The 22,184-nt window shown below is 45.6% G+C and overlaps 1 protein-coding gene across 2 annotated transcripts in view; it reads left to right on the top strand.

Moving 5' to 3' along the window:
* The window catches only part of DOCK2 (dedicator of cytokinesis 2), a 2,833,934-nt gene that overhangs the window by 527,064 nt on the left and 2,284,686 nt on the right, over window positions 1–22,184 (top strand). For both annotated transcript variants that reach the window (XM_069654309.1, XM_069654310.1), the window contains exons 12-13: window positions 7,484–7,560; window positions 8,156–8,281. In XM_069654309.1, coding sequence (XP_069510410.1) covers window positions 7,484–7,560; window positions 8,156–8,281 — 203 coding nt within the window. The remainder of the gene's footprint in view (window positions 1–7,483; window positions 7,561–8,155; window positions 8,282–22,184) is intronic.

Here is a 22,184-nt window from a genome sequence, read left to right on the forward strand (position 1 = left end):
TGCGTAGGATCCTCGCTCTCCTCCATCGTGCACTGCATCACTGCATGTAAGTCTGGAACGTCTGGAAATGCACGCTGCAATGCATCCCACACTTGTGCTCGAACATTGTTGAATGGTGATCCATCATGGCGATCACAGCTCATTGTTACTCCCGGGAACCCTGCCCTTTCCCAGATTGTGTCTGCTTGGTCCCCGATTGCTGATACTAATAAGATTTTTACATCATCTATAGCTAACGGCACGCCTGCCGTGTTCTTCTCAAATACACGTATCCACTTACCTGCTCCTCCCGTCAGCGGGGGGAGGAGTTTTAACAGGTTGTTTTTGTCCATTTGGGCCCACGGAATATAATTTGGCCTACCTGCTCCTTTATGTATCAATGGCATTTGTAGTTTCTGTTTCTTTCCTGTTTTGTTCGTTCTCCCTTTTTTCATTTTACTTACCAGTATGTTCCCTATCCTCCCTGTTCGTTGTCTTAATCTACCTAGCCATAATGGTGGTGATAGTTTGTCTGGGTAACGGCAGTTTGGCAGTGGGGAACCCTCTGCGGCAGCTGCCTCTTCGTATTCATCTAAATCATCCCATACTTCTTCTATCTCTGACTCTAGTTTGTTATTATCTTCCCAGTTTTCCTTGGGTTCGCTTCTTTGTCTTTCACCCAGATCTCCACTTTGTTGACTCTCCCGTGTGTTTGGGCGTATAATTCTTACTGGCTTGTTATTCAATTGGAACAGGAACTGTCCTGACTGCCACTCTTGTTCTTGTCTTTGCTGTGATGACGTCCCTTGCGATGCTATAGATTGCCCTGATACCAAGGCTGCTGGGGTTGCATTGCTTACTGCCCCTATCGGGGGTGTGAGATCTGCCAGTGACAGCGGGGGTACCTCCCCTCCCCCTGGCAACATTTGCCCTTTGTCACATAGAGCTCTTAACCGTGTTATTTCCATTTGTGCGTGTGCTAGCTGGCGATTTAAATCGCCTGTTAAACGTGCTATGTCCACAGGAGGCGCACTTGTGGGGCCGTACAGGCCTCCTTTGTCATATGGTGGAGGCTCGGGGGCTGTTGCCCCGCCCTGAGCAGTGGGGGTGGGTGGTATATACAGGGGCTCACTAAACCCTACTGCTGGCCTGGTGATTAAGGGATAGATTTTTGTTACTTCGTTCTCGGTTGTAGTTGTTGAGCACTCCCTTTTTGGTGTCCCGCTTACTTCTTCAGGTATTTTCTGCTTTTCTTTCATTCGGCTTGTACCTACCTCTGCTGTGGGGTAACTTCCTCGAACATTCGCCATAAATCTAATACTTCTCTCCGGTTCTGTAACTGTTTCCCTTTGTATCGTGCTAGCAAATATGTTGATACTAGGTCCAACACTCTTTTGTTGAATGACCCTCCTGCTGGCCAAATTGGTATAACCCCATCTCCTTTTATCTCAGTGATCCACTGATCGTGATACTTCTGTATCCTGTCGCTATATAGTGGAAGGTGCTGGCAAATATGTGCCAGTGGCGTTACTCCCCCCATGGCAATGCCTCTTTTTCTTTCTTGTGTGTTCTGGTACCCCTGAGTCCCTTCCAACCTCTCACTTGATATGTCAGTTACAATATGTGAAAAATACGTTCTTTATCAAAGCTTGCAATTATGGTATGTCACATTAGCTATTCTTTCTGAGAGGTGTTACCTGGTAACCTCTCACAATTTATTTCTTTGCCTATTATTCATTAATCAAAAAAGTTACTTGTACTGAAATACTTTAGCGTGTTCAACAAAACATGTACACAAAGCAGACCGACAAACATATAATCATGCAACATACACATGTACTGCCTGCGCGCCTTTGTTCTTTCCCTATTCCCGTTACTGTCCCTGGTTTTTCTTCTTCCCTATTCTACCTACTATTTTGCATTCACTCCCCACCCCTTTCACCTTTATTATGTCTCAAGATTTCTTACCTCCACGGAAAAAGAATATTATAAAACTACTCTGAGTCTACTCAATATACGAGACCCCTACTATTTTTCTCTTTATCTCTATTCTGCACTTGGTCGGGACAAATGCTACGCGGTGCCGCCTTCTACCCCATACGGGCTAGGATACCACTTCTCTTCTTCTCACTTCTTACAACACCTAATGGCCATATAAAGGATAGATCAGAAAAGCCTCACCATCACTCACACAGACCCTATTCTTAACTACCTTCCCTTTGTTTGCTAATTCCCTTCTTCCCGTATTTTCCCCTTACCTTCCTTTGGGGTCTTTTCAACCGGGACTCCACGTGTTCAGTCAGGTACTCCGAGGGTCGCCGCTCACGGCCGGACCTCGCTCTGGTCCGTCCCCCAACCAAGCCGTGGCCTGCCTTGGCGAGCAGCCTTTTCGATCGGGTATTCGTCAACCGGAAACCCTTGACCCTTTCTTCTTGGTGTGCCCAGTCTGGTCAACCGCGGAGGCAATGGTTTTGCTGGGGGCGCCCTGGATCTCGCTACCGGGCGGTGCAGGCCTCGAGGCACCTCTCTAAATCACGTTGCGGGGGTCACCAAAAATGTAGGTGCCTTTCCCCGGCTTACTACGTGTGAGAGAAAATAAAATAACCACCCCTGTCGGGGAAGGAGGCACTGAGACCCGGCTGCAAGAGTTCAAAGGATGGTTTATTTCTCCAGCTAGGAAATAACCCAAAAAACCCCTACCAAACATTTACATCATACTCGTATATATATCAATTAAAGTAACTAAAAGTTAAAAGTAAAAACAAAAAGTGCTAAATGGACCCGATTGGCCAGGCGGTGTGGTGCTGTAGGTGTGGGTGGCATCTCTTTCTTCTGGTTTGCTGAGTGGTTGACGAGATGACGGACGTCAAATATCTTGTGTTCCACGCAGGTCAGGGTCCGGTCACTGTGGTCACTACGTAAGCTAATAAGCTGCATTCGAAAAACACTAAACAAATTATCTAAAACATTTTATGCTACTTTTCATATTTCTACACAAGTTACACATAATAAATATTGTCAGTACAATTGGGTCATTCGTGGCTTTAATTAGAGGCCTTGACCGTTATTGTGCATGTAAAAAGAATCAAGCTGTGTTTCACATATCTCCTAAACTTCAAACCTATTAGTATGAGAAAAAACATATATTGTAGTAAAATGCTTAAGGTTAGTAGTGGGTGTGTTGGGTGGGTTTCGCAGCACAGGCGAGGGTCTGGCACTTGGAAGAAATACCTTAGGCAGGGAGCGCAGGGCCAGGATGGCAATAAATTGCTCTAAATGGGGGTGGGTGGCTTGCACGTTTATGGGGGCTAACAAGCAGAAAGTGCTTAGCTCATCCTGGTTCACATGCTGGTTCTCATGCTAGTAGTGATCTCAGAGGAAGAGAATTGTATCATATTGGTTGTTGCAACTTTCTCCGGCTTCAGCGTGAGAATGGGAGCGCAGAGCTTTTCTTCGCAGGGGGAGTACAAGGGTGGGGGCCGGCCAGCTGCCTGCGCGCCTTGTGTGTGTGTGTCTCTGTCATTGGCTGCTGCGGTGGAAGGGGAGCTGAGCATTGCTGTACTATCGCAGTGAGGCCTGTTTACCCGAGATGGAGTCGAAAGGGGGCACAAAAGATGGATGCCCCGTGCCCTGCTCAGTAGTCCCATCTATGTAGCAGTCAACCGTGGTTAACTTTACATAAGGGCAAGGGGCAATCCCACTACCGGAGGCACGTGGTCCAAGCCTTGTACTGAGGAGTGTAAGGCACGAGGGGGCTTAGGGGCCCCTCACTCCCATACACATGCTAGCATTGGAGTTAGAATTGTAAACAAAAGAATTAATAAAATAAGGGGTACATACTTGGTGTTAGACACCACCATCAGACACTTACCCAAATGTGTCATGATTGGAATTAGAAAAGTAAATTAAAACAGCTCTAAAGTAAGTTAAAAAACTTGGTGATGGGTTATTACATTTAAAACATTTTGATGTGAAAACAAAATACTTTACATTTTTAAAAAGTATAATAAATACATTTGATATTCAGCTTCACAAGTAAAATCTAGCACATGATAATACCCACATCTTAATCTTTTAAAGTGTACACGTTTAAAAATGGTCTTTTAACATACAATGTAAGCACCATACAATCTATTACTACACGTGAAGAACCTAAATGTAAATGCATGGTTGATATTCAAATACTCTACAAGCAATTTGTATGTGAACTACTGTGCCTTACTTGCTTTTATTAATTGGAAGAGAGTCGTGATTTTAATTTTGTTAGTGCGTTGAGATTTTTGTGTTTTACTTTAAAGTATTGACTGCCGAGTTACAGAATTTACTGCCTATATTGTGGTTTGGAGAAATTTAGTTTTCAGAAAAAAAGGCAACACAATTACAGGGCTAAACTTCAGAAAAATGGGATTGTGGAATATTTTAACCTAATTCCTTGCTCGTCGTACTAGCAGAAATATTGTGAGAAGTTAAGACTTGTAACACTCAGTTCTTTGTATTTTTTCACATTTGATTTCTGTAGATAAAGTTACAAACATACATGATCCTTGGCCAGTGCTTAATTTGTGCCGGTGGTTGGGGGTGGGCCGCACCGGCAGAGTTATTTCGGCACCGGAACTCATTCTGCCCAGGGGATGAAGGCATTCATCAAAGAAAGTTAACACGAAAGGGTTAACTTTCTTTGATGAATTCAATCGCTTGCTGAGGCCCAGTTACCCGCCAGCGTGGCGCCAGCCGTGCTCCCTCCAATAACAAATTGTTGTGGGTGGGGGTGGGTGGACTCTAGTGAGCTGACAGAGCTGACTTTGCTACAAAAAGAAGCAGAGGTGATCCCCTGCCTCCCCGCCCCTGCTGAATGAATGAGAGGGGCCCGGCAGCCTTTCATTTCTTCCCCAGACCAGATTCATCTGGCCAGTGCTAATGGAGTTTCCATGTACGCGAGGTAAGCAGAGCCTTAGATTTATTGAGCAGCCCTCGCGCTCATCATGAGGCTTGATTTAATGTATAAGTGGGTTGCATGTTTAATCTTTATCAATCTGTGAACTCGAACGTGTTTATCCAGCAGATTGACGCTTTGTTCAACATGAGGCTTGATTTAATGCTTAACCGGGCTGCATGTTTGACCTTTTTCAACTTATGAACACAAACACGTTTATCCAGCAGATCGCCATTCTGAGATATGCCGCCGCCCGGGTTACATTGGGTACGACCTCTGGTGGCGTTTAGAGATTGTCTCCATATTTTATGGTCAATCTGCTGTTTGTTTTTAACTATATTTACAACTATTGCAGCACGAGCGATTTAGAGCTTGGGTGACAGTGACAGGCTACACTATGTCTATAATTCCCTTGATTTCTGTCAGCTAACTTCATCCAGCCCTACAAACAGGATGTTACTTTGGAAATAGCTTTATATACAACGATGAAATATGCACTTGCTTCACTAAGGATGTTTCTCTGTAAACTAGCATGCTATAATGGTCCATACACTGAATATTATGATATGATATGGCATTTATAACGTGCCTATACACAAGTGTTTCAAGGCGTGAAAAATTAGGTTTGCTTTTTCTTTTCTTTCACTTTTTCTCATGCTTAGCACTTGATGCACATATGATATGATAAACATCACCTCATTGGAACTCTTTGAGCTTGCTTTAATGGAGCCTCACCATCAAACTTTGCATTAGAAGCACCTGCCAGTTCTTCTTAGAGTTAATGACTTAATTATTTGGCACTGTAGGTGTGCTACTGGTGTAATAAAAACGTGTTAACCAGGTTCGCCTTCAGGCACTTCATTTATAAGCACTATACATGTCCTTCACTGAAGTCCTGTAAAAAACAAGTAATGGCAAAGCTAACAGTTTTGGCTTTTGTATAAGTATTAGGAATTTGCCAGACACTTTTAGATGCCCAGCCCAGGTATCTGCACCATTTTTCACCTGCTACCTTCTATAGCCAGGTAATACCACTACGGCAGTGCCTGGCAAGTGCCTTTCCCATGCCTACACAAAAGCCCAAACTGTTTGTGTTGCCAATGATTTTTACCCATGGGGTGAAGCTGACCTGGCTCTCTGTGACAATGCTAACATGTAAATCAACGTGCCCATATTGAAACTGAGTGCAAAGCAGAAAGAAGATGTTACACAAGCTACTAGTCAGCAGGGGGAAACACTGGAACACTTGTGGCAGCTAAAATAATTGTAGGTAATTAGGAGGCATGGATTTCATTGGGTTGCTTATGGAGCTGCCAATCAAATGCCCAGATGCTGTAGTTTCTATATAACTTCCACCTTTAACTTCTGGTGCCTGTCCTGCTGGTTATGTGCAAGGCGGCAGTACGGGTGCTGAGGCAGAAGATACGAGGGCTATCCCGAACATAACCTCCACTTCAATATGAATAGGAAACCTACATAGAATAGACATTTAGAGGCCAGTTGCCATATCCTATGTCATAGCAGGGGATGTCGAGGGGGGAAGGGGTCTGACCAGGATCACAAACCTTGGCTCAAATAGTTGGATTTCAAGGTCTACAGTAATAATGTCTTGTAGAGTTTACTTACAAAAAACGCACATTTCTAATTAAAGCCACATGACAGCATGTAAATCATTATAGCAACATCTTAAGCCAAAAGAATATTGTTGTGGTTTTAATGTTAAACTATAACTCCCAGAATGCAAGTTGATGCCAACCTGAAAAATCTAGTTAATCCCATAGTACTTTCAGTGATTTAAAACATGTAATAAAATAAGTTGTGAAATAAACAAAGATAGATATGTGTGCTCCTTCCGCATCCATCCCACTACTAGCCTGTGCCAGCAGTTGCTGCAGCGCCAAACATGTGACATGGAGCAGCAGCAGCAATGTGATGGGCTGGTGGTGGGCCAATCTAGATCTAGCACTGAACCGGCCTCGGCCGTGACGCCCGCGTTGCGGGCGGCGCTCGCCGGTCCCAGCCCGGCATTAGGGGGCCAAGATTTTTTGGGCCCTGGCACTTATTTTTTTACAAATTAAGCACTGTCCTTGGCAGTATGGTCCAACAATCCAAAGCAGACAGATTTGTAATTCTGGAACCCATATGACCCTTTGTAGCCATGAGAGAACTGGAATTGATAAATATATGTGATTGCAGGCCATCTCAGAACTAAGGTTTACGTATTTAGAGTAGCAGGTATCATTTGAGAATGTTGTGTATCACCTTACTGGGCATTCCATCTGTACGTAATATACGATATTCAGGATGTATAGATCCAGCTGTTCGTTCCTTCTATTTATTTCACAGTACGGCACATTTCAAAGCTCTTTTTTGCCTTGCACCCTTCAATATACGAACACAATTCCTATTCTAGGTGCAGTATGCCTGCAGTTTTAAGTTTCTCTTTGCCTTAGTTATAATTGAAATACAAATGTACAGTCAATTACAGAATGAGCAGTGATTGTTAATGACACAGCAGCATGAATGTATGTACTGTATTTATGCATTGTATTGTGTTTTGCTTTTTGCTAGTGTGTCCTCAGAGAACGATTTTCTCCACACTCTCCTGAGCAAAGTTACATCGTGCAGAGGAGACACGGGTGGCCAAGGTGCGTTCTTTTCCCACATCCACACGAAACGGTAGATCTCTTTTAAGTTTTATTTTACATGTGGTACTAGAGATTAGTAACAAGGTTACATGTCTTCAGACATTTCACTAATACTGGCTATCAGAATTGTAAGTGGACTTCATTCTGCATTAAGATGTGTGAAGGGGGACGGTGGAGTGCATGTGTGATGCAGTAGATGCAGTATATGCATATCTGCATGATGGTAAAAGCAAAGAATCCTTGTGCAACACAAACATTGCCCTCGGTTTCAACAGGAATATGAGAAATGAAATGGAAAATAGTTTACCCTTTTGCCTATGCAGTTAACTTAATGCAATAACACTGGCACTCTATGCATGTCTAAATGGAAGCTTGGCGTGAGACTCTTGTGTTACAAGTGCAAAGCAGAGAGGAGCAGTGATTCCTGGCAGAAGGTGTGAAATAAAGCAATATACATGTACATGAAGAAGCAAAAGGACCAATGTGGGATGGGGGTAGGTGATAACAGTTGATGATTTCAGAAAAGTGCCTTCAGATCAAAGAATTGAACTAGTTTTATCCTTTAATTTATTTCAATGTTAACACTTTTTTTTAGGTCTTTGGGTTACAATGAAAATGCTTGTCGGAGACTCTGTTCAAATCAGAAAAAACTACCCTCATCTCGTAGACAGGACAACAGTTGTGGCAAGAAAGCTGGGATTTCCAGAGATTATAATGCCAGGTAAGAGATGATTCGTTCTGATGTGGTGAAGGCAAGTTGGTGCATTTTGTATTACTCAAGCACAATGCTGTTTATTTATTTACTGAGTATTTATAAAATGCCAATACAGCAAATTGTGTTTCAAGGCACCACAAGACAAAAAAGGGGGAGGGGAGAACAGGGATGAGCAATAACAATAACGGTCCTTCTAGGCCTTGTGGCATTCAGATCGTGCAAGTGCAGTAAAAAGAAGTGCAAGTGAAAGGGGAATGGGGAGGCCGGTCAGAGGGAATGCAGATTCTAGCGTGGGAAGGGGAGTGCAGAACAGAGTGTGAAGCGTGTAAGTGCGTGGGGTGGGTAGGATGGGGAAGAAGGCCCCACACGCTAGTCGAGCGGTAAGGGGAGGCCAGGTCGACAAGTGCCAGGGAATGCAGGGAGTGCAGGGGGTAAGTGTGATGACTGGGGTGGACTGGCAAGGAGGGCTTGGTGCCCTGTAGAACGCAGAAGGGACCAGGCCGCCAGTCAAATGCAGCAGATGGGGGAATTAGCAGGGGAGGAGGGGGAAGGAAGAAGAGAAAAGGAGGGTCTTGAGGAGCTTCCAGAACTCAAGGAGATCCGGCTCAAGCCTGAGAGGGGCGGAGACCATTCCAGAGGAAGGATCCTTCAAAAGAGAGATAGCTACCCTACGCTCTCTGCTTGTAAAAGCGTCTGAACTGCAGAAAGTTGGAGCTAGAAGACAGAAGGGCTCCAGCAGGGAGGCATTAAGGGAGAGAGAGTTGAATGTAGAGGGCTCCCAAGCCCCAGAAAGCCTTGTGGATGATGCAGAGGTTCTTCAACTTAATCTGCACAACAACTGGGAGCCAGAGGAGAGATATTGGGGCTGGATAGATGCGCTCTCTGGGCTTGAGACAAAGGATAAATCTTGCAGTCCTATTCTGGATTAGTTGAAGGGAGGATAAAGGCAGATTGAGGAAGAGGCTGTTGCAGTAGTGCAGCCTAGAGAGGACCAGACCTCTGGAGACATTGATTATCTGGGGGGAGTTCGAAAGGGAGAATGCCTCTGAGGAGATGCAGCTGAAAGTGAGCCTTCTTGGCAAGGTCTGCGATGTGAAGAGAGAAGGAGAGAGAAGAGTCAAAGATGACACCAAGGTTGTTTGCCTCACAGAAGGGTTAGGGGAGGGGACTCATGGAGGGCAGCCAGAGGGTAGGATGGAAGGTGGGAGCTGGGGTGCCAATGAGAAGGATGTTAATCTTACTGGCATTAAGGCAGAGATCATTATCAGTCAGATAGTCCAGAATGAGAGAGGCTTACGAGAAGGCAGTGGGAGGAAGTTGTAAAGAGAGCTGTGTGTCGTCTGCATAACACTGCAAGTGAGGAGAGAAAGCAGAGGTCAAGTGGGCCAGAGGGGCAAGGTAAATGTTGAAGAGCCACGGCGAGAGGATAGAGCCCTGAGGGACGCCGCATGTGGAGAGTGTGATGGAGTGGAGGAAAGGGTCCAGTTGGACCTGGGAAGGTCATTCAGAGAGGAAGGTGGTCAATCAGTCCAGTGCCAGGTTTGTGATGCCAAGGGTATAACAGCACCAATTTAGAAGGGTGACATCATTGGCCATATCAAAGGCAGATGAAAGATCAAGAAGGATGAGAACAGAAGGATAGTTGGAATTGAGATTTGAGAGCAAGTCTTCACAGGTTGTTTTAGGAGAGCAGTTTCCATGTCTCTGGCAGCTCTAAATCCAGACTGGTGGTGATGGAGACGAACAACAGATTCAGTGAGGTGGATCAGTTGGGAGATGACCAGCTTGTACAGGGGGTCCTTCTCCCCCTCATCAGGCTTCAGGCAACCATGGATTCTCATCCTTCAGGCAGATCCAGGAAAAATCAGACCCTTTGGAGGTTCATCGTATCTTTTATTCCTTCAATGACAGGACATACTCAAATGCATTTCTGCATCCAACCCATCTGTATAGCTGTTCTGAGATTATGCAACACTTATGTGCAAATTAACACCTTGTAAAATGGTATGCTCTGATAGGCCAAATTAGTCAGAGGGAAACATTCCTTCAGTATCATTGGATACCCTTATCACATGTACAAGAGTTTCACATTAGCATATCTGGCATCCACAATTTTCTCTGCCACACACAAAATTGATATGCCTATTTTAGACTTGGCTGTACACAACTACGACAGTGCTCAACTCCTGCCAAGAACATCTACACGCATTAATGTCTGCTCCTTATCTCTATTCTGAATGTATGCCAAGTTGTCTGGTGCTTAACATAATTGGAAAATGTATAGGGCCTCATTACGGGTTTGGTGGCAACCCTGCCTGTGATAACGGCAGGTTTCTGCCGGGCCCATAAAAAATGACTGGCACCTGACTTCCCAGTAACACTGGGGTATTACGACCCGGGCGGCCGGGAGGTCAGGCGCCGGTAATTTTGTAAGTCCCCATTCCCATGGAGTCCTATAACAATGGTGCTATTGCTTCAGTGAAACTCTGTGGGCCGGTGCCGTTCCGCCCGCCAGGTCTGACCTTGGTGGGTGGGAGGACACCTGACCACAGAGTTGTACTATGCCAGTCCGGTAACAACAGTGCCGGTAGGCTTACCGGCACTGTTGTTGCAGGACCAGCCCAGTTATAATGAGGCCCATATACTCTTATTTTATGGTGCCAAAATAATACAGCTGGTCTCTCAAAGTATCAACAATAGAGACCGACTAAAGCAATATGAGTATTGAACAGGAAACATTAGGTAAGAAGATATAAATTACCACTTACATTTACCAAAATATAAAACCTAATACTTTCTTACACTTTATGAACAACATGAAAGTGGTAACTAACTAATTAATTTTCTTGCAAACATCTCTCTCTCTGTGTTTATGTTATGTTTTGTGTTTTTTTTTTTTCGTAACCCTCAACACTCCGACCCTTTACCCCTCCCAAAATGGCCATCTATTGTAATGGAAAAAATGTTTTGTTTATACTGAATGTTAAAAAATGGTTTACATATTATTTTGCAATTTTATTTGGACTTGACCGTACATGTTTTGGTTAATTTTTGAAATTTGTTAATTGTTTATGTGTTTTGGAATTTTTTCTATAAATCAGTCCTGATTTGAAAAAGACGATGTGTTCGTCGAAACACGTGTAATCACAAAGGGCAACATAAAGAGTACAATTAAGGAGTTTAAATAAAATATATCCATCCTTATACAAAATCAAGAGAAGGAGAGTCTGGTGGATTTTTTCTTTTCTTCTCAAAGCATAAGGGCGCATGAGAGAAATAGTAACCAAAAAGTTTGCTTTTGGGTCTCTCAAAGTAGTTTGTATGACACAATTTGTACCCTCTTCCATATGAACATAGATGAATGTATTTAAGCTTCTAATATTTTCCTGACCTTATCTCAATCTTGTCTGATTTCTTATACCAATGCCATTTTAACCTAACAAACCTCATTATCTCACTGCAAGATGCTTCCAAAAATTGTCTCCAAATGCGTCAGCCCCTCTTGCTTATCCGAAAACTCTTGGCATGGGTTACAGTCCTCCACACCTGGTTTAGGACTGGAAACCATATTATATTTGAATATTCTTTGTAAAATATATTTTTGTTTGATATTGTGCCTTTCTTCAGGGAGCTATATTCTTCATTTATTTAAGCATTTTTCACTTTGTATCCATTATTCATAATATATCCTTGTGCACCTATGGTGTGTGTATATTAAAGCACCCTTCATTTCCCGTGCTATCCCAAACCAAATGTGCGCAGTGCCATGTGCACTTTTTACTTTGAATAAACGCAGTCTAATCCTGATTTTTACAATGATGGACAGGAGAGTGACCTATTTGCTCTGCCTATAATTTTATCTATATTCAGTTGAAAGGGGAGGTGTTTTCACCTCCTATACAAGCTTCTCCAAGAGATTGCCCAGGAAGGGGATAATGGGGCTCCAGGTAGCCAGGCAGGAGGGGTCAGCAGAAGGCTTTTTGAGGAGAGGGTACACAAGGGAATGCTTGAGGGGTAGATGGAAGGAGACAGTGACAAATTAGTGATTGCAGAAATCAGCCAAGGCTGGAGAAAGGGAGACAATGTTTTCCTTGAAAGTTCTGGAGCAGCAGGGGAGCACCTGTTTGGAGGAGACTTTCATAGAGAGGACTTGTTTAGAGACCGCATCCTGTCCTTTGGGAGAGAAAGAGGAGAGGTGGAGGGAAGGGAAGAGTGGGGCCAAAGGAGGCCTGAGAGTGGGTGAGGGAGGAGGGAGGGGTGTAGATGAGAGCGAGGACAGGATATCGTGAGTTCTGGATGTGAAGTGGGAGGCCAGTGCAGAGGGTCAGGGATGGCAGAGGAGAAGTGGAGACTGAAGTAGGATTTCTGAGTTCCTTGCAGATTTTGAACAGTTCATCTGTGTTGTTAGAGGGCCCAGAGATGCAGGCTTGGAAATAGGCCTTCTTCTTCAAGCAGATTGGGAGTCTGTGATGCCTTTGGATCAGGAAGCAGGCCAGCCTGTTAGAGGATGTGTCGGAAGCCTGCAACTTACGCTCAGCAACTCTGCACTTGCGTTTCAGAGAGTGTTTCCAGTATTATCACTGATATCACTGATATCTGATTGCGTGGCCGTTTTGGACACCTTTACCATGGTGATAGCCGAGAAGGTGAGGTCCCTCTTGGCATGTGTAACAAGAGGAAGGCTTTAGGGCATGTCAGTTTCCACGTAAAAAGTGAGCAAAAGCCCAGAGGAGTGCAGCTGAAGGCTGTGCTTCTCTGGTAAGGTCAGTCAGTGGTCTCTAAACAGCAGCAAACAGTTTAGGGGTTGACACATGGAGGGAAAATTACATACACAAATACAATCTTTCCTAACACTCGCCCCTCCCAGACTAAGGACAGGGGGAACTAATCCTCCCCTGGATGAGTTTCTTGTTCAGGTCGGTTAAACATTCTGGACGACCCATCAGCATTGCTATGTTGGACACCTGGGCTATGCTCAATAGTGAAATCAAAGCCTTGCAGACTTATGCACCACCTAAGCAACTTTGGATTCTCTGCCTTCATGTGCATTAGCCACTTTAAGGGCTTATGTTCAGTTTGCACAGTGAAGTGGGTCCCATATAGGCAGGGCCTCCACTTCCTTAGGGCCCACACAACAGAGAAACATTCTTTCGCTACTGTGGACCATCTGAGCTCTCTGTCCTTAAACTGGTGACTAATGAAGCCAATAGGGTATTTCTTCCCCTTCTCATCTACTTGTGATAGTACAGCTCCTATCCCAATGTCAGAGGTATCTGTTTGCACAATAAAAGGTGTTTGGTAATCAGGGTCCCTGAGAACAGGGGCCTGGCACAAGGAGTCGTTTAAGCCATTGAAGGCCTTCTCAAAAGACCAAGTTACCTTCTTGGGTTTCTTTGGAGTAATGAGAGCAGTCAGAGGGGCAGCTATGGTACCATAGTCTGCCATGAAATTTATCTAGTACCCAGTGAGTTCCAAAAAGGCTCTCACTTGGGTCTGTGTAGTGGAGGTAGGCCAGTCTTGTACTGCTTGTACTTTACTGGGTAGAGGCTGTATCCTCCCTCCACCTACTTCACTTCCAAGGTAGACCACTGATCCTTGTCCAATCTTGCACTAACTGACTTACTGAAAACTGCTATATCATCTAGATATGCAAGACAGAATTAATCGAACCCATTCAATACATGATTCACAAGCCTCTGGAAAGTGGCAGGGGCATTCTTCAACCCAAAAGGCATTACCCTAAACTGGTAAAGACCCTCTGGCGTTGATAAAGCTGTCTTCTCCTTGGTATGCTCTGCAAGGGCTAATTGCCAATAGCCTGCAGTAAGGTCAATCTTGCTAAGGTACTTGGAGGCACCCAAAGTATCCACCAGCTCATCTGTTCTTGGCAAGGGGTGTGCATCTGTCTTGGTGACAGCATTCAGAGCCCTGCACTCCACACAGAACCTCAGTTCAGAAGTACCTGCTTTTGGAACCAACACCACTGGGCTGGACCAAGGAATACTGGAGGGTTCAATCACCCCAAGATCCAACATTGTATTGCCCTCTGTCTTAAAGTAAGACCTTACTTTGTCTGACATTCTGTATCCCCTACTCTTGGTAGGTACACTGTCTCCTGTGTCAATATTATGTTTGTACCAATGTGTCAAACCAGGGGACTGTGAAAACAAGGGGGAAAACTGCCTAAGCAAAGTTTTCACCTCAGCCTGTTGATCAGAAGTCTGGTGAGGGGCCACTTGGACACCCTCAATGGAGCTATCTGGGGGACTGCTTTGGAACAGGTCAGGAAGAGGTTCAGACTCCTCTTCTTCAACATCTGAAGCCAACAGCAGTGCTGCGATTTCAACTCTTGGGATGAAAGCCTTCAGCCTATTTACATGGAACACTTTTGGAGCTTGACCAGCCCTTCCAAGGTCCACTAAATAGTTGACCTCACCCAGTGACTCCACCACTGTGTAAGGGCCTGACCATAAGTCCTATAGAGCTCTAGGCCTTATAGGAGTCATGATCAGGACTTGCTGACCAGGTGTGAAATTGATGAGGGAAGCTTTCTGGTCATACCAATATTTCACCAGAGCTTGCTCTGCCTTCAACTTTTCACTAGCCAGACCCATCAGGAGTACCATCCTTTTTCTGAGCCCTAGTACATAGTCCACTACAACGCTAGTTATGGGGAGAGTGGGCATCTCCCATCCCTCCTTGACTATGGCTAAGGGTCCCCTTACAGGGTGACCAAACAGAAGTTCAAAGGGGCTGAAGCCAACACCCTCTTGTGGTACCTCTCTGTAGACAAACAGTAAGCATGGTAACAGAAGATCACATTTACTTCTTTGGGGTTCTTCCAGAGCCCCAATCATGCTCTTCAAGTCCTGTTAAACCGTTCAACTAGGCCATTGGTCTGTGGGTGATATGCAGAGGAAAACGTATAGGTGACCCCACATTCCTTCCACATGGCCTGCATATACTTGGACATAAAAGTGCTGCCTTTGTCAGACACAACTTTTTTAGGGAAGCCAACCCTAGTAAACATGTCAAGCAAAGCTTTTGCAACTGACTTGGCAGTCACAGTTTTTAATGGGATGGCCTCAGGATACCTGGTGGCATGGTCGACGAGCACCAGGATAAACCTATTGCCTGAGGATGTTTGGGGGTCAAGGGGACCAACAATGTCGATCCCTACCCTCTCAAATTGTACCCCCACAACTGGGAGTGGTACCAATTGAGCTTGGATTGTTGAGCCACTCTTACCAGATAACTGGCAGGAGGCACAACTCCTGCAGTGACTTTCTACTTTCACCCCCATCTTGGGCCAGTAGAAGTGCATGGATAACCTTTGCCTGGTTCTCTTGATTCCAAGGTGACCAGCAAGGAGCACTTCATGCGCAAACTGCAGGAGGAATGGTCTTACAGCAAGCAGAACCACCAACCTCCTATGGTCTTCTTCTGTAGACTCTGTAGGCTCACTATACAGGAGCCCACCTTCCCAATAAATCCTGTGCTTCCCAGGAGGTTCAACCTCACGCTGGGAGCAGGCCTGTCTCCTTAGACCTTCCAGAGATGGGCACTCACATTGGCCCTTACTAATTTCTTCCCATCAGGACCACCTTCCACTAACAAATCATTTAGTTCAGGATGGTCATGTGGGTCAATTATTTCAGGTATCACCACCTCCTCATCAGGTCCTGGTGATTGCCCAACTACCTCCACCTCAGTGGTAGGTGAATGAGCACACAGAGCAAGGACACTTATAAATTACTCCAGACAGGTATTATATTAAATATATAGACACATTTACTACAAGGCCTTTGTAACATAGACCATAGCAAAGAATCACAGTAACAGTAAGTAAACCAATACATCACACTCAATTCAATATATATACAAGACCTGGGTGGTCTAAAGGGATGATTGCACAAAATATGTTGACAACCTAGAGGGGAAGGAAACAGGCAGTGCAGTTAATCTTTACGCCCAATTCAACATCAGTTATTCACATAACTAAGAGGCAGTCCAAACCCTAATAAGAGGGGAGCCTTGTGCTCAATAGTACATGTATGCCAATGCACGCGGTTGTTCCAATGGGCAAAACAGGGTCTCTTCAGGGATCTCTAGCAGCTCGGGAAGGTGGATAAGGCGATGAAGAATAAGTTCCCACTATTCAAGAAGGACCTCCATTTGAAGGCCAAGAGTTTGGGATGGAATCGCTTTTTTGCGATAGCAGTGGACAGGACAGGGGCCCCTGGGGGCCACTCGTGCATAAAGATGGGCTCTGGCGTTATTGGCCACCGGTTGGGGTAAAGATTTCTCACAGGTCTCTGATGCAAGGAGACCCAAACTTCGTCAGGTTAGTCCAATTCGGTTGCACGTTCGAAGGCAGCAAAAAGGACGTCTCAGCACATTTTAGTTCCTGAGAAACAGCGAGGATTCCCAAACAGGACAGTGGCGATTTCCCTGTTCCAGGTGGATGAATCGCCCCAGTTTCACTGCAGCAGGCTTCAGGGGCAAGGGGGTCACAAATGCAGCGGACTTGCAAAGAACATTGCCACAGCAGGGCAACACGGTAACCACGGTTACTCCGGTCTGGGCACACTCGTGTCACTTCAGACCTGGGAATGGCAAGTGTATGAAATTCGGTGTGAGGGTGCTGGTGACACAGAGCTAGCAGTATACCAAGTTTCGAGGGTCTCCTCGAAACGACGGCGGAGAAAGAGCGAAGGTCCTGCGTAAGCTGGTCAGCCCACTGGTTGGCCCAGGGACACTTCTGAGAAAGCTTAATTGCAGGTTTTGGTAAAGGTACCGAGTATAGTTGGTCCCACTATTCCAATGGGTCAAAGCATCTTCACAGACCTTCTAGGACAACCAGATGCAGAGGGCTCCCACGGGACGACAGTGGGCTCAGGGTGCCAAACCTTCTAGCGGGTCACCAGCGGTTCCTCGACTCAGCTTCGTAGTTGCAGGATACTTGGATCCTATCCTTTGTTCAGTGAGAACTCAGGAGATCGACCTGGTAGTGGTGTTTCCAGCCTCCTCTTATCCAAAGTTCCCTTTGCGCCAAACGGAGAGGACCCAATGGGAGATCTGCTCACAAACACTCACTCCATACGTGGACCAATCACAGACCACGGTGGTCTCTGGCATTCAGGACACTCCAGACTCTCTGGCACCCAGGATGTGTATTGGGACCAGACATCCCAGCCCACATCCTGGAGGCACACACACAAGGCATGCAGAAGCCCCCGAAAGCATTGGGATTTGCAGGAAAATGCATGACCAAATATGGACTGGCCCAGGTGGACTGACCTGGGGAAGGTGAAGGGGCAAGATGGCCAACGGACAGGACAAAGAACCTTGTGGCATAGCCATTTTGGAACCAGGCCACCTATTCGTGCCAAACGCGGTTAATGCGGTAGGAAAGGGTTATAAATAATGCGAAATTATAGCTGCCACCAGTCCTGTCCATGACACATCTGCACAGTTCATAAAAAGTCCAGCGAGAGTATCTAGGGCCTTTGGAAATTACTATAGACCCAAGTGTGCTTTATGGTAAGATACATTGCACACTTGTTACATGTTGCACAAAAGTTGTAACATGAGAAAAGGTGTAAGGGAAACAAAGTCTCCCAGTAATGGCTGTCTTAAGGGCATGACAGTTTCCCCATAAAAAGTGAGTGAAAGCCCAGAGGAGTGCAGCTGAAGGCTGTGCTTCTCTGGCAAAGTCAGTCAGTGGTGTCTAAACAGCAGCAAAGAGTTTGTGGGTTGAAACATGGAGGGAAAATTACATACCCATATGAAATCTTTCCTAACAATGACTGTATATCTCTCCAATAGAAACACATTTCTCTTGTAACATGAGGTACCGGGAAGAGTAAATCACAGATCAAACCCCAGGGGGAGACCTTGGATGCCGGAACTGCAGTATCAACAAAGCCCTGAATGTAGGGGCCTGTGTGACTGTATTTTATTCTCCCCTCTCCCTGGCACCACTTTCTTTTGATGCCCAGGTGTCTGCCATAATGGATGAATAAGTGGGTTCTGTTGCTTATCGTAAATTAGATACATTGTATTACATGTTTGCCCTGACATTCACCACAAGGATGAGCCCAGCTGACCCAAGTGCACCAATATCAACAGGGAATAACCAGCCAATTAGCGCTTGGCATCCCCTATGGAGTAGGCCCTTGTGTAGTTTGCCTCCAATAGGGCGCACATAATTTCCCGTAAAGAGATGACGTTTTTTGTACTTATAAACTTATGTTTGATGATGAAAGATCAGAGCGCTCTCGAGCAGAAGAGTTCTTTGCTGGCACTTGTATTTTTTACGAGTAAAACCTTTTTATCCTTGCAAAACTATCTCTTAGTTTTATTCCCGAGTGGATTGTATTTACTCTGGAGTGTGCACACAGACGTACATGCCTTCATTTGGGGACCCTTGTGATGTGATTCCTTAGCCCCCGTACTTGCAGTGATATCCAGGGGCCTCTCCTGAAAGGCCGTGCTCACATACAGCTGACCAGTCCCCCAAAACACGTACGCAGCAGAAGTGGTCCTTGTGGGTGCCAGCTTTGCAAAAATCCCGCCTGCTCGTTGTACCCGGGTATGGCCACAGGGAGCGGCCCAGATGTTTTGCGGATTAACCGTGAATGGAGGCTTACGGAAGAACACAGACTCATGAGTATAGACTACAAGGGATAACAATGTCTAGGTTTGAGAATGGAGATAGAGGAGAGCATGCAGTGACTGGATGTGAATGGGTATATTGATTAGTTGATTGTGGAAGTTTTCTATGGCCATTTTGTATTCTTTTATCTTTGGTTTTTAAGTTATACAGAGAATATGAATGGAGAAGGAAAGGGAATAGAAGGTGGCAGCCACAGTGCACTGTCCCGACCAGTGCAGGAAAATATGAATACAGAGAAATACTAAGAGCCCCATTTAATTAAAGGGCTCGGGGAAAAGTAGTGGTTATTATTTTGGCTTATTATTTTAGCTTAGTATTGTCAGCATCTTTTTTTTAATGTAGGGAGGAGGCGCAGGAGGGGCAGGTATGGTGTGAATGAAAAGTGAGTAGGAGAGGTATGGGGATGATCCAAGGGGAAGAAAAACCTTTGTCAAGTATATGTTTGTTTTTATGTTCTGAAAAGCAATTGTGTTCACATTGTCTGATAGTACGAAGAAAGTTCTAACATTTGACAAATATAAAATGACTGACACTGTGAACCCTGACGATATAGACGGACGGGAAAAAATATTGCATAAACATTTTTCTGAGACGCACTTTAGACAGCTGACAACCATGGGGACAGATACACCCCTTCCTCATATAGGTAAAAGCCTGCCACTGTATAGTGACAAACTTAAGAAATACCACAGCCAATAGGTGACAGAAACAAAGGGGGAAGGAATGCCCTACTCTTGGCCAGAGGTAGGGTCTTTCCATAAGGGTGCCTTAGACCACATGTCCACATACCTGACTGCCAAATACAAGGGGAAGCCCCTAAAAAATTGAAGAGAAAAACTGGATTTGTCGTGGATGTTTGAAGAAACATCCGTCTTAGAGAAAAGAGAAATAACCTTGGAAAATTGACAATAGGTAACATGGGAGGGAGTGAAAAGGAGGAGGGGCAACCAAGAAAATCTACCCATTACTAACAAGACCAGCGGAAGGGTAATCAAATCTGACCTATGTGTCCAGGGGAAGTGCTTTAGCAAACACGAGCACAATGCCACCCCATCATATAATCCACCAGCAACAACACCCACCCACACAGGAGTGAGTGCTAGGGACATCGAAGTAGCATTATCTTCCACCTGTACAGAGTTAGCTAGATTATGAGCAGCATGTGAAGCATCTAGAGGATCAGAGAGTGCAGCATGTCCCCCGGCCACCCCTTCTCCCCAACAGGAGGATGAGTGGAAATCAGGAGATTTTCTGTTCAGGATTGACAGCGGCCCCATACGGCCCGTACGTGTATAAAGTGAATGGGAAACAGTCAGTTAGGGATGAGGAGTACAGGAGTGACTTTGATGATGGGGAAGATGGAGCAGTGGGAGGGGTTCAGCAAGTACACCTGACAACACCAAAAGTGGAAGGGACGTCAGAAGGGAGCTTGCGAGAAAGATTTGGGAGAAAGGGCGTGTAGCAAAAGGTGGGAGCGTAAAATCGAAATTACAAATGCCCCGTTCCACAAAGGAGCAGGTCGGCCTCATTATGTTCCATGGGCATAGACGGATAAAAATAACCTCCTAAAATCCCTCCCCCCACCCACGGCAGGCTTGGGAAAATGGATTTATGCCTTTGAGAAACACACTGCAAAGGTGCCCCAGATATAGGAGATATCAAGAGCTTGCTAGTGCTTGTGGTAGGAGATCAGGCAGAATCAGTGTGGGTGAAAGCAGGGTATCCGGGGGTAACCGTAAGTAATGATACCCATATGCCCATGATGGGGCATCTTTAAATAATATCAGAGCACGCGTGTGTGATGCACTGTGGAGAGCCTTGCCAGATACTGCCGAATTACACTCCATAATGCAATGCACCATGGGAGATGCTGTGCAGTTCATTCTCAGGGTCCAAAAGTTGTGGAGGGCAGAAAAGGGCACCACCTAGGACCAATTAATGTCCTTATTTTATTTTATTATAAAGCGGGGACTGCCAAAAGCAGTACAGAAGGCCCTAGATGGAATAGCAGGAATACAAGCGAAAGATTGGCCCGAGATTAAAAGCATCATAGTGCATCATTGTAGGAAGATCAAAGAGAGAGAAAAGGAAACTATTCTAAGAAGGCAGGATGAGGAAGCGAAACTAGTGCAAAACAAACTAGTGAAAGTAGCTGCGGTATCATTAGTACCACCCCCACAACAGTTGGGAGAAGAGGGATGTGCCTTGTCGCCATACAGCCCAGGATGGCTGCTGTGTGGGCAGACAAGTGGCAAGAACAGTGGGGAGGAAATCAACAATAAGCGGGATCCCAATGGCAAGGAAGGCCACCAAGAGGATGAGGTGGGTCCTGGGGGAAAAGAGGAGGGGAATTCGAAGGACAGGGGCTGAGCGGAGGTGGGCAAGGGCAGTGTTGGTCATGTGGGAGGTAGGGGCACTTTGCCAGGGAATGCTGCAGCAGGCAGGGAGGGAACTACCTATATAACAAACCATACTACAATCAACAACTGTATGGGAACCCCCACCCCAGTAGTCCACAGGGGCCAGCCCAAGGATCAATTATGAACCCAGACAACATACACCAAGCTTACACCCAGCTACCTCCCCGATGCCTGTCCCTGCCACCTATTGCCACCCTCTCACACAATGCAAACACAACAGAACCACCCTACTCTCAAGTTGGGGGGAACAGACACCCTTTTGCCACTGCTCTGAACAGTGCAGCAGTGCCTTTTCAAGGTGCCTGTGTGATGGGAGGGGACCCGTTTGCTTGCCCGGGGACGGACACCTAAACCGACTAGAAGAGCCCATAGAGAACACCTGCATGTCCAGTACTATCAATGACCTTGCATCCAGAAGAGGAACCACTGGTGGGGGCAGTCCAGTTCATCTTCATGGTGTACTCGGGGGCGGAAAAGTCATGCATTTGCGAAGGTGACTTCCCGTTATCAGGAAAAACTTTCAACACACAGGGATTCTCTGGGCTGTGGTAACAGTTCCATATACAGAAGATGTAGATGTCAAGATAGGGGGAAAGGTAGTACGAACCCCCTCTCCTCTACTATGAAAACTCACCCATCAACCTACTGGGGAGGGACCTGCTCAGTAAATTGAACATGTCCATATCCATCACAGACAGAGGGGTTGTTTGCGGCACCCCGGCATGTGCTCCCTCAGAGCAATGTTAGTGATCCACGCAGTGACAAATGAAATGGTAGTGAAAGGGATACCAGTGAACCCTGACATGTTCAT

Source organism: Ambystoma mexicanum, chromosome 3q (assembly GCF_040938575.1).
Source record: "Ambystoma mexicanum isolate Mex_15411 chromosome 3q, UKY_AmexF1_1, whole genome shotgun sequence".
Taxonomy (NCBI): domain Eukaryota; kingdom Metazoa; phylum Chordata; class Amphibia; order Caudata; family Ambystomatidae; genus Ambystoma; species Ambystoma mexicanum.